The sequence below is a fragment of the Camelus ferus genome, chromosome X, assembly GCF_009834535.1.
Source record: "Camelus ferus isolate YT-003-E chromosome X, BCGSAC_Cfer_1.0, whole genome shotgun sequence".
Lineage (NCBI taxonomy): Eukaryota > Metazoa > Chordata > Mammalia > Artiodactyla > Camelidae > Camelus > Camelus ferus.
The window spans coordinates 66,070,971-66,083,018 of record NC_045732.1 but is presented as its reverse complement, the minus strand read 5'-3'; the positions used below and the strand labels follow the sequence as shown (position 1 = coordinate 66,083,018).

Genomic DNA, 12,048 nt, shown 5'->3' with positions numbered 1-12,048 from the left:
TTCCCTTTCTTTTTTTGACTTGGAGAGTTCTCAGGGATAGCTTGACTTCCCAGGCAGCATTTGTTGACAGCATTTGTGATGGTTGGTTTTATGTGTCACTTGGCTGGGCCATGGTGCCAGATATTTGGTCATACGTCTTTCTGTGTGTTTCTATGAAGGTGTTTTTCTGTGTGTGTGTTGATGGAAATTAATCAATAAACCAATCTATAAGAAGAATAGAGGAGAATTTTATTTGAGCCTCTATAGCCCAGGAGACAGCCTCTCAGATAGCTCTGAGGAACTGCTCCAGAGAAGCATGGTTTTCAGCACAGTTTTGTATCTTGTCAGAAAAAAGAACATCGAACATCAAATATAAAAGAAGTACATTCATTCAAGATTTCAAAAAAGGCAGATCAGCACATACACAGCAAGTCAGTATGGCCTTGGTGCCAGGGAAGGAGTACTAGCATTGATGTCCCAGAAAAGGAAGAATGTATCTCTATTTTCCAAATGGACTTTGTTTCTGGACAATGTACCCTTTTCTTTAATGATTAAAGCAGATGCACAATGTATGTTTAATAAGCCACAAAAGAGGCTGTTCTAGTTAGCATAAATCAGCCATCTCAGCAGAAGCCAGGTATAGAGATGGGGTTATATCAGCAGAAACACTGCCAGCCTCTACTGAAGGGGACAGAGATGAGACAAAATGAAGGAAGGCTGTCAGACATCTGGGATTCTACAGGGACGGACAACAGACCTATCCAGCTATGAACATGTGTTATCCTTCAAGAAAACATTCTAAGCGAAGTAAGCCAGAAAGAGAAAGAAAAATACCATATGAGATTGCTCATATATGGAATCTAAAAAATAAAGAACATAAATACAAAACAGAAACAGACTCATATACATAGAATACAAACTTGTGGTTGCCAAAGGGAAGGGGATGGGAAGGGACAGACTAGGATTTCAAAATTTGTAGATACTGACAGGCATATGCAGAATAGAGAAACAAGATTATACTGTATAGCACAGGGAAATATATACGAGATCTTGTGGTAGCTCACAGCAAAAAAAAAAAAAAAATGTAACAATGAATATGTGTTGTTCTTCTCTCCAACCTGGAAGAGTGAGGAATGACAGGATCAGGTTCATGATTAAGTAAACTTTATTGTAGCTCTGGTATCATTGGGGAAAATGTTTACAAGGCTTTCTGAGCATATATGGACCACTTTCTTGTCTCCACTTCCCCACAGTGCTCCCTATGCCATTCCTCCCTCTCATTGGAGAGGCAATTTTCAGGAAGGAGACCAAACTCATGTTAACATGGAGACAGAGGAGAAGCCTCCAGAGAGAAGAGTGGAGATAAGCAGGCGGGCTGAGACCATGGGAAGCTGGTTCAAGATCACAGTGAGTGTCCTGACTAAATGGACCTAATACGTAGAAGAAGGTGAACAGAGGGAGTTGTGTTGGAATCGGGTAGAGATGGTATGAACTTTTCTGGGGCAGAGGAGTTGGTTATGTGTCTTGTTATTATTAGAAGTTAACATCCTAGACCATGTAAGAGAAGATTCAGAGAAGCAATATGAAGGGAACAGACTGACTGCAGGGAGCATGGGAGAGGTTGCCTAAAAGCAAAGGAGGAAACTACTGTCAAGATGGAGCAACTTCATACCACAAAGCTCAGTTTGGCTCAGGCTGAGTGTGGGAGGAGGCTGTGTCTCTGGGGTCCTTGTCAGAGGGGCAGGCCAGGTCTGCCTTAGGTAGGGTCTCTTGGAACTTTACAAAAAGAAGTACGTGTTAAGCATATTAAGTTGATTATTTCAAGAAAAGTGTTTGAGGGGAAAAAACGTTATTTAGGAAATCCACATCTGGTACAAAATTTAGCAATAACAAATACCGACCTAGCGTAAAAAAAATTATTTAAAGCTTGAAAAAAAAGTCTGAAAGGAAGACCTGGTTGGGTCTTATCTTAAACTTATATTCTATTGTATCAATTTCCTCTCCCATTTTTTTCTTTGCCCCCCAGATTCCATTTGGCATAAAATATGAGGAGAAGCGGCTGCTGAATTTGATTCAGAAGCACTGCAGTGTTCCCTTCACCCCAGTTGAAGTAAGAGAGGACGTCGAGGCCAATGAGAGGAAACGGGGTAGATGGATGGTCCAGATGAGAAATGACTCTGGTCTCATTTTCTCTTTCTCTTGTCACTCCCTGTAGTTTCATTATAAGAAAATGCAGGCCCAGTTCTTTGTTGAGAATGCCAACATTGCCTTTGCTCTGAAGAATGTCAGTGGCAAGATTTGCACTGACAACAATGAAAGGGTGTGTGTCAAGGGCACCTGGGAGCAAGAGGGCAGGGCAGGGGCATGGTCTTGCTTGATCCCAAGGCTCAGATTTCTGGTGCTTACCCAGACCCTCTTATGCTCTCTACAGATATCTGTCTTTGTTGACCCCTGTGATGCACCCTATTCTATGCGGAAGGAGCTGCAGTCAGAAAAGGTGGAGCAGATAAAGGTAATGCAGACTGAACGCAAGTTCTGCCCCACAGCCAGATCCACCTATTGCCCCCCAATCAACACCTCAGACTCAGAGCCACTGAACCCCGTCTTTAACTCTGCAGCTGACCATGAACAAACTGTTTGATGCCTCCCAGGCATTTCTTAACAGCCAGAGACTCTGCTTTGGATCTGGTATGGCTATAGCAGTAATTCTAGGGCAGGTGAGGGCAGAGGGGTCTGCCTGGGAAGGCCTTCGGGATTGTAACTCTGGGAGGGGTTGGTGCAGGCAGGACCCTCTCAGCTTTCTGTTTCCCTCCTGCTGGCTTCCTGGAGGCTTGATGACCTGTAATGTTGAAATGCCACGGAATCCGAGATATCGCATGCCTGCCCCTCTGCAGATCCGTGGAGAGAACATGCCCAAGGTGAGGACTTAGGCCCAATGTTGGGACTGATGGTGAGGGTGGGACAGATTAGGCAGAAGAGGCAGATTGGCCTCGAACATCCCCTGTTGGGGTCCTCACTCTCTTTCTCCATCATAGATTTTGTCCTTGGATCTGAGCAACAAGAAACCCTACCAGCTGGACGGCCGGGCAAATTCTATGCAGAATACTTCTGACATAAAGAATTTGAACGTCTCCAGCAGTGAGGTGAGGTGTGGTACCCAGATCCCTCTTTGAAGAGGAGATGGGAGGGCTCATGGGAAGGTGACAGAGGAAGGGAAGTGGATTTGTTGGAAAAGGAAGGGACGGAGGTGCAGTACCATCCTGGCTCTATTTTCTCTGGTTCATGTGGTTCCTCCACATAATTACAGGTAAAGTCTTCAGGGGAGTTGGACAAGGGCCAGAGGCTGGAACAAGATGGAATGTGTGCAGAAAAAAACCCTTTGTGCACCACCTACCCTGATAAGTCAACCAACATAAGGTCAGATGTACCCTCTGTCACCTAAACTATTCCTGACAGTGTCTGTTTGCAAAAAGCACCAGTCTTGGTCTTCTCGGAGGGCCACAGGCCCTATGCTCTCCTCTCTGTGTCACAAAGGTGACAAAGGTTCAACCAGCATCCAGCAGGCCCCCAGCCCAACTTCTATATGGTTTCCATCCATACTTCGGGTGCCTGGGACATTCGGGGGCAGGTGAAGGAAAAGGGCTGCAGCAGGGGAGCCGGTTCCCCTTTCTTCTCTATTCTTCCCTGATCCCCCACCCCAAACCATGGGAGAGGTTCTTTCCCTTCCCTTCACTTTGCTTTCTCTCCCTTGTCCCTAGGCCCCTATGTCTCTGTCTTCTCTTCTTCATCCTTCACTCATTTTCTGTCTTAATCCCCCTCCATTTCCCTCCCTGCCTCACTAACCTCCTTGGCCCAGCATCCTGGGCCATCCCTGGTGGGTGTCCTTGTGTTGGCAGGATGCAGGACCCCCAGGAAGGATGAAGAGCCCCTGGCTCCAACCTCATTCCCTCTTCCCTCCAAAGCCTACAGTGGGGACCTGCAGGAAGGGAGGGAGGGGAAGGAAGCCTGCTTCCTTGTTGCTTCTTGTGGCACCTGGAGAACAGAGTCAGGGCAGTCTAGGTGGGAGGTACCCAGGAGGGAAGGAGTGGAAGGAGAGGGATGGAGGGAGGCAGGCAGGTAGGGAACACCCTTCTGGTGCATCAGTCCTTGGGGGCGGTGCCCAGGGCCGGGAAGTGTAGGTGGACACACTGGACTGTGTCTGCTGTAAGTGTACTTGCTCCCATGAGAAGAGACCGCTTTCCAGTTTCACTGACTTTTCATCTTGGCAGCTCCATCCTGGAATTGTTCCCCAAGTTATTACGCTTGGTAAGTGTATTCCTCAATCACTGACTCCTCTAACTGACACTGACACCGCCCACAAACTACTCTGAACCCTTTAGGTCTTGCCTGAGTTCCATTTTTGAACCTGACCCTTAAACGTTTTGGGGGCAGGGGGAGGGTACAGCCTCTGTGGGAAGCTCACAACAGCTCTGGGTCTTCTTCGACCACGTCTGCCACAGCCTTCAGGGACCTCAGGGTGATGACCCGAAGTGTAGTCCTGCCCTCAGATTTTCCAGGGCCCTTCCGCACTTGACCTCTGACCCTCACCCTCCTGGGCCCGTCCTTTTCCTTGATCGTCCAGAAGTGCCTCTTGGTCTGCACCACTGACTTCCTCTTCCTTCTCACAGGATGGCCAGGAGACACCCCCACCAGCTAAGTTAGGTGTGGACACCCATAAGAGCTTACCAGCCTGCAAGGTGAGCACGGAGAATCAAGCAGGGCTTTGGGTGGTGCGTGAGGAGAGGGTATCAGCCCTGGTGCTGAGGACTGTTTTGATTCCAGGGAAGCTTCTTTGGATCTGATGAGCTGAAGAGTCTGATCCTGCAATTCCTGCAGCAGTGAGTACTGCTGGCAACCTGAGGAAGGGGAGGGCTGGGACAGCTGAGGCCACCCAAGCTCAGCTCTGCTCACGGGAGTTTCCAAGCCTCATTTGAGGTCCGGACCACAGAGACAGACTGTGCTCATGGCTCCCCGACAGGTATTACTTGATCCACGACTCTGGAGACCGACAGGATCTCCTGGGTGCTTATCACGACGAGGCCTGCTTCTCCCTGACCATTCCCTTCAACCCCGAGGACCCAGCCCCGTGAGTATCACAGCTCACACTCTGCTCCTGGGCCATGTGGCTCCCCAGCAGACGCAGGGCAGCTCCTGCAAACCCCCACACTGGGGCCGGCCCACCTCCTCCTGTTTCTCTTTTTCTCCCAGGAACAGCTTGCGGGAGTACGTCAAGGACAGCAGGAATATGAAGAAGCTCAAGGACCCCTGTGAGTGTGTGACGAGGAGGCGGGGCGGGAAAGGGGGCGGGAAGGGGTCAGTCCTAGGGCCCAGGGCATGGCAGCCCCTGACCTTCCCTCGCTTCTCCTCCCCCCACAGACCTGCGGGTCCAGCTGCTGAAACACACAAAACGTGACATTGTGCGCTCCCTCTGCCTGTTGCCCAAAACTCAGCATGACCTCAGCTCCTTCGTGGTGGACATGTGGCTCCACACGGTGAGCACCTGCTTCCATCTTGGGCAGGACTGGGAGCCGCAGGTGGGTAGGAGGTTTAGGTGGTGACTGAGCGCCTGGGCTCTTCCCTTTCAGAACACGGTGCTCTGCTTCTCTGTCAATGGGGTGTTCAAGGAAGGTGAGTGTGTGTAGACCCCCGTCCCCAGATGCCCCACTGCTCCAACCCCCTGGCCGGGCTCCCTCTCAGCACCCTCCCAGCCACCCCGATCCCTCTCCTTCTCTTCCCGGTCCCTCTGTGTTCTCCAGCCCTCGCTCTTCCCACAAAGGACCCAGGTCTGACCTGCGTTCATGCCTGTCTGCCCTGCACACCCTGGGCGTTAGGGACACAGGCTGTGGAGTTTCATGGCTCTCATCCCAGAGCCTTCCTCTGAGATCCTGGGACCATTACTTAACCTCTCAGTTTCCTCATTTGCAAAATGAGGTATTAGCATCCATGTCTTGGGCAGCAGTGACAAATACATCAATGAACTGGTGAAGTGGTTGTCACAGGCCCGCACACAGCAGAGGTCCTGTCCCCGGGATCAGATTGTTCCTATAGCTGCCCTCCGCATTCCTGACACCCTGGCCCCCAGTGAGCACCTGTCCCCTCAGCATGAGTTTCCAGTCCAACTCTGTCTGCAGACCCCTGTGTGAGCGTGTAAAGCAGGTGGGGCTCTCGGGGGTACTGATGTTTGATTTTTGTCATTGAAGTGGAAGGAAGGTCTCAGGGTTCTGTTCGTGCCTTCACCCGGACCTTTATCACTACCCCTGCCAGCTATTCCAGGTGAGTGCCGTATTGTGGGTGGGAACCCCCATCCCAGCCTGGGCTCAGGGGTGTGGGAATGTGGTGGTGCCCACCTTAGGTTTTCTCAATACTGTGGAAAGCCAGCAGGTAGATCCAAGGAGCAGTCTAGTCTAGTGGTTAAGACGGGCATGGGCTCTAGAACTGGAATGTGGCTTCTCTCCTTGGTCCCAGCACTCATTGGCTGTGTGACCTTGGTCAAGTCACGTGGCCTCTGTGCGACTCAGTGTCTTCCTATGACAGTGGATTTCAGATTGTCCACTCCTTGGGCTGTTGTAAAGGGTAAACGTGAAACTGTCCCTGAGTTGCAGGGAAACGTCCAAATGTCATGAAGTTTGTGGATAATCTCCCTAAAGGTGGGCTTGTGGGAGGGGCATAGGTACCAGCCAAGGAACATGCCTCTGTGTGTGTGTGGGTATATATATTTATGTATATATATGTGTGTGTATATATGTGCATATATATAAATATATAAATATATATACATATAAATATGTACATAAAATTACATGCACTTTTACCATCTATGTAGACTTTGTAACTATCACTACAAACAAGGTACAAAACTATTCCATCTCAAGTTTCCCTCATGCTAGACTTTATAGCCATATCCACCTTCTCCCTGGTCCCACATCCCTAAACACTATTACAATTTCATAAATGTCATATAAATGGAGTTATATAGTATATAACCTTTAGGAATGGATTTCTTTCACTCAGCATAAATGCCCTGAGATCCATCCAAGTTGTTAAGTGTATCCATAGTCTATTCTTTTTTATTTCTGTATAGTATTCTATGGTATGAATGTACCGTAGTTTGTTTAGCCATTCCTCTGCTGAAGGACATTTAGGCAATTTCCACTTTTTTTAACCATTATGAATAAAACTTATGAACATTTATGTACAGATTTATGTGTAAACATATATTTTCATTTCTCTGGGTAAATTGCCCTGAGTGCAATTGCTGTATCATATGGTAATTGCATGATTAGTTTTGAAACATTGTTTTGCCAAATTGTTTTACAGAGTGCCTGTACCATTTTGCGTTCCCATTGGCAATGTATGAGTGACTCAGTTTATCCATAGCCTTGCCTGTGTTTAGTGTTGTCAGTATTCTTTTCAGCTATTCTGATAAGTGGGTTTAATATTTTATTGTGCTTTTAATTCACATTTCCATGATGACTAAAGATGTTGAATACCTTTTCCCATGCCTATTTGCTCTCAGTAAAATGTCTGTTCACCTCCCTTGCCCATTTTATAATTGTATTAAGAGGCAAGAAAGTGTATCTAGAGGGCAGCCCTGGCTCAAGCTAACAGGCAGAATAAGAGAATGTGAGGCCCCACGAGACTCACTTTTCTTGACTGGGAGGGCAAAAGTGGGGCTGGAGCTTCTAAATGTGCCTCAAATTAGAATTGAACTTGGATTTGGAACAACACTGAGAGGTGGGAGAATCTCTGGGTCCATCTGTGGAGATCTAGATAAAACAGGAAAACAAGGGAGATGTGGGATTGGAGAAAAACAGTGGAAGGAAGGAGATATGGGGGCAGGGAATGCCTTATATGTAATGCTAGATTCATCACTGTCAGGCTTCTCAATGGGATGCAAAAGCTATTCTCCTAGACTTGTGGTCTTCAAGTCTGGATATCCATTAGAATCCCCTCCAATGCTCAGACTCAGCCAACTGAATCAGAATCTCTAGGGGTAAGTTCAGTCTTCAATATCCTTAAGGTTCTCCTCAGCAGATTCTAGTGAGCTGTCAGAATTGAAAATGTTGTTTGCTGGTGTATTAGTTTGCTAGGGCTGCCGTAACAGGATACCACAGACTGAGTGGCCTAAACAACAGAAATTTATTTCTCACAGTTCTAAAGGCTGAGAGTCCAAGATACAAGTGTCCACAGGTTTGGTTTCTTCTGAGGCCTCTTTCCTTGGCTTGAAGATGACCACCCTCTTGCTGCCTCTTCACAAGGTTGTCCCTCTATGCATTTGCACCCCTGGTATCTCTTTGTGTATCCCAAACTCCTCTTATAAAGATATCAAGCATATTGTATTGGGCCCACCCTAACAGACGGTATGAGAAATATCTTGCTCTGAGAAATTCAACTCCCTTTTAGCTACTTTCCTGGAACTACTAAACAACACTTCTACAATCACCTCATTGGGCAGAAGTTGGTCATGTGACCATATTTAGCTGCAAAGGAGGCTATAAAGATGGTCTTTTACTGGGAACATACTTTACCAAATAAATTTGGGATTCTTTTATTAAGAAAGAAGAATTAGTATAAAATATATGGTATACTTTTATACCCAAGGCAGCTAGAAGCACTACCTCAATTACTGTGTTCTTTCTACTCAATTTTCTAACAATTTTCATGGGTTATAACAAAAGTGCTGCTTCAGAGAGACCTGGGGTCATTATCCCATCCTCCCAAATCCCCTGTTTCAGACAATGCTTGGGTTATCACAACTCAGCATTCATATGTTTAATCCATGTCAAACACTCATTCATTCATTCAACAAATACTTATTGGTTACCAATGAAATGAGAGGTATTATTATAGGCACTGGAGATAATTCAGAGAACCTGACAGACAAGGCCATGGTTCTCATGGAGCTTACATTCTAGAGGGGTTGATACACTCAAGAATTAAGCGCTATTAAGAAAATAATATAGGGAAATGTGACACAGAATGACTAGGGTGGGAAAGGTAAGGCAGGATTTTCTGAAGATGTGACTTTGTTCTAATACTCAAATAGTAAGTAATAGTCAGCAGTGGGAAGATATAGGAACTGAGCCCTCTAGACACAGGGAACAGCAAGAAGAAAGCCCTAAGATGTGAGCAAACTTAGCACTTTTAGAAAACAGCTTGTCTGCCAGTGTGTATTGAGAGTACAGTGTTAGTAAATGAGGTTAAAATGGTAAGAAGGGCCCAGTAGCAAAAGGTTTTGTGAGCCCTTGTAAGGACTTTGGGTTTTGTTCTTATTATGATGGAGCCATTGGGTACTTTAAAGAGGGAAAGGATATTATAATCTACTTTATTAAAGCTCACTCTAAATGTTCTTTGGAGAACAGACTGAAATAGAGCTACCATAAGATCATGGAGATGAATTAGGATGCTGCTACAGACATGAGAGTGAAAAGTTACAGTCTCATAGACAAGGGTTTTAGCAATGGAAGGGGTGAGAAAGGTTTTGAAATGGGATGTATCCTAGAAATTCTGAATGTTAATGAAGTACATGTTTGTGGTAAGGGATATTAAGGAATTAAGTGTGTCTCTTGGAATGTGGATCTTTGCAGCTGAGTTCAGGTGGTTTTCTCAGCTGGGGAAGTGAGTGGAGGACCAAGTTTGGTGCAATGACTGGAAATTGACAGTTCTGTTTTAACCATGTTGTTTGTGAAGCCTTTGGAATATCTGAGTGGAGCCATATGTTTGGGTATATAAGTCGGGAGCTCCTGAAAATAGTCTTGGCTGTGGCAAAACAAAACAAAACAAAACAAAACAAAAAACAAGCAAGTTATCAAACAGACAAAAACTTCACTGTGCAGCTTAACAGAATAATTCAGAAAATACGTTTTGATTCCACATATGAGCAGGATACAGCTCTAGATTCTAAAAGGGATACAAAGGCATATTAAAAACCAATCTTACTGAGCTATAATTTATGTTCAACATAATGTATCCATTTTAGGTGAATTTAGATAAATGCATTCACACTTATAACCACTACAATCAATGTATAGATCATTGATAGGAAGGCTTTTGAAAACACTGTCACTTTCTTCATGAAGCTCATCATGTTTTTAGAGAGAAAGAAATGCATACACATAAGTTAGGGAAAGATATAAAGAGGTAAAGGATAAGTTTCAGTGATTGGAACAGTTCTTGAAGGTTGTGGCTTTGGTGAGGATATCCATTGGGAAATGCTTAGTTCTAATGCAAATACATTTGGGGCAGGAGGCTTGCCATCAACATAGGTCAAGGGAGAAGTCAGGCTAGGGTATGATAAGATTTTCTTGTCCCCAAATATGTCACCAAACTGAAATGCCCATAATTATTCACTACTTTGGCTTAAAATATTTGTAATTATCTTTGGAATATGAGTGATAAAAATGCACATAAATTTCCCAAAAGAGATATCTTTAGGATATATGAAAGTCAACACTCTGCTAACATGAACATGTAGTAATTTGCAGGATTTGCTGGTTACCACTTCATTAGAGGATAGGGAACTCTAGGACAAATGAAGAACTAGCAAAGCAAGTACTCAGTAGCCGTTTATCTCCTCTAATTATATTTTTTGACATGAGAAGAGAGAGATTTCCTGCCTTTAAGATATTTTAAATCACTTCATGTTGGTAAGCCCCATTAAGAAGCATAAGACATTTGTTTTAATCCAGAGAAAATGAGAATTTTATTGGAAGCATGAGTTCATCTAAGGATTGGAGGAAGCCTTAGTAACTAATACACATGGCAGGGGCATATACACAAGGTCCTTGGGTTAATACAATTTTAATAACTTGTTTATCCATATTTATGAAAACAAAACAAGTACAAAGTGACCATGTTGTGAGAGATGGAGGCTATGCCTGGGTCTTGACTTACCTAAGTAGATATAGCTTTGCTACTGTTGAATGTCTAACCTTCTAGCAACAGAAACTATTGTTGGTCCCCAAACATGGGGACTAGTTGTATAAATTGTCCCTTTTCACTCTGAAGAAGACAGTGAGTCTTTTTAGAGGAAAATACATATACTCCAGGTAATTTTTTGCCTTCAGGGTCTCAGCCATCACCTTTATCTGAGAGCATACAGAATGTTAGATCCACTGTCTGGCATGGGATTCCCAGAAAACACCACATTAGATGAGGAGACCCACTATAAAGCAACAACATGTGGAAATGGACAAATGAACACGGAATTCACTAGTCATTTGGCATTCTGCATCATCCAGAAGTTGCTGCCTGGGAGAGGATTGGCGTGAACTACTGAAGGCCTAAGTAAAGTTCTGTTTGAAGGCAATATTTTAGTAGCATTTGGACTCATCCTCTAGGACTCAGCATACACCACGAGTGAGACTTTTGTGTGGTTCTGGTCCTTAAAAGGAATAATACATGAATCTGGAAAACAAGAGGTATGAGCAGGAGTGATCTCATTTGCCATCATTTCAATTAATTCTGGTTGGAGAAATTTGAGTGCCTGGTTCCTAGAATTCTGAGATATTGAATTATAAGCTACAAATGCTACTTGTGAATTTTGTTCTCCTTGTGTCCATCAATCATCCTGCAGAAAAAAGAGCCCCCATACTGGCAGAGGTAATTGACTCTGATTATCAGGAGAGGGTAAAGATATTATTACACAGGGGGGCAGGGAGAAATATGTTTGGCTCCCAAGTGATCTAATGAGTGCTTCTTGGTATTTCTCTGCCCAGTTTTAACAGGAAAAAAAACCAAGGGAGAACCCCAGTCCAGGGAAGGGTAAAGTGATGAGGGACAGGGGTCTGGATAATGCCACTCATAACACATTAACATTATCAGATGTGAGTTGAAGATGAAGGGAATCTAGAATGAATAGCAGAAGGAGATGAGTATTAGTTCTCCACAAGACCATCTGCAAAAGTATAGGCTGGTAATGATTATCTCCTAACTTTCCTTCAGTAATATAGACCCATTGGATCCTAGAAAATCTATTCCCTATAGATGTAGAAAGAGATCCAATCAGAGCAAAGGTAGACTGTGATGAAC

The 12,048-nt window shown here is 44.8% G+C and overlaps 1 protein-coding gene across 1 annotated transcript in view; it reads left to right on the top strand.

Moving 5' to 3' along the window:
• Positions 1-1,302: 1,302 nt before the first annotated feature.
• Positions 1,303-12,048, top strand: part of LOC116662259 (nuclear RNA export factor 2-like) — a 34,769-nt gene continuing 24,023 nt past the window's right edge. Inside the window, exons 1-4 of the mRNA XM_032476088.1 lie at positions 1,303-1,386; positions 2,006-2,089; positions 2,195-2,299; positions 2,411-2,491. Of these exons, the coding sequence (XP_032331979.1) occupies positions 1,303-1,386; positions 2,006-2,089; positions 2,195-2,299; positions 2,411-2,491 (354 nt within the window). The remainder of the gene's footprint in view (positions 1,387-2,005; positions 2,090-2,194; positions 2,300-2,410; positions 2,492-12,048) is intronic.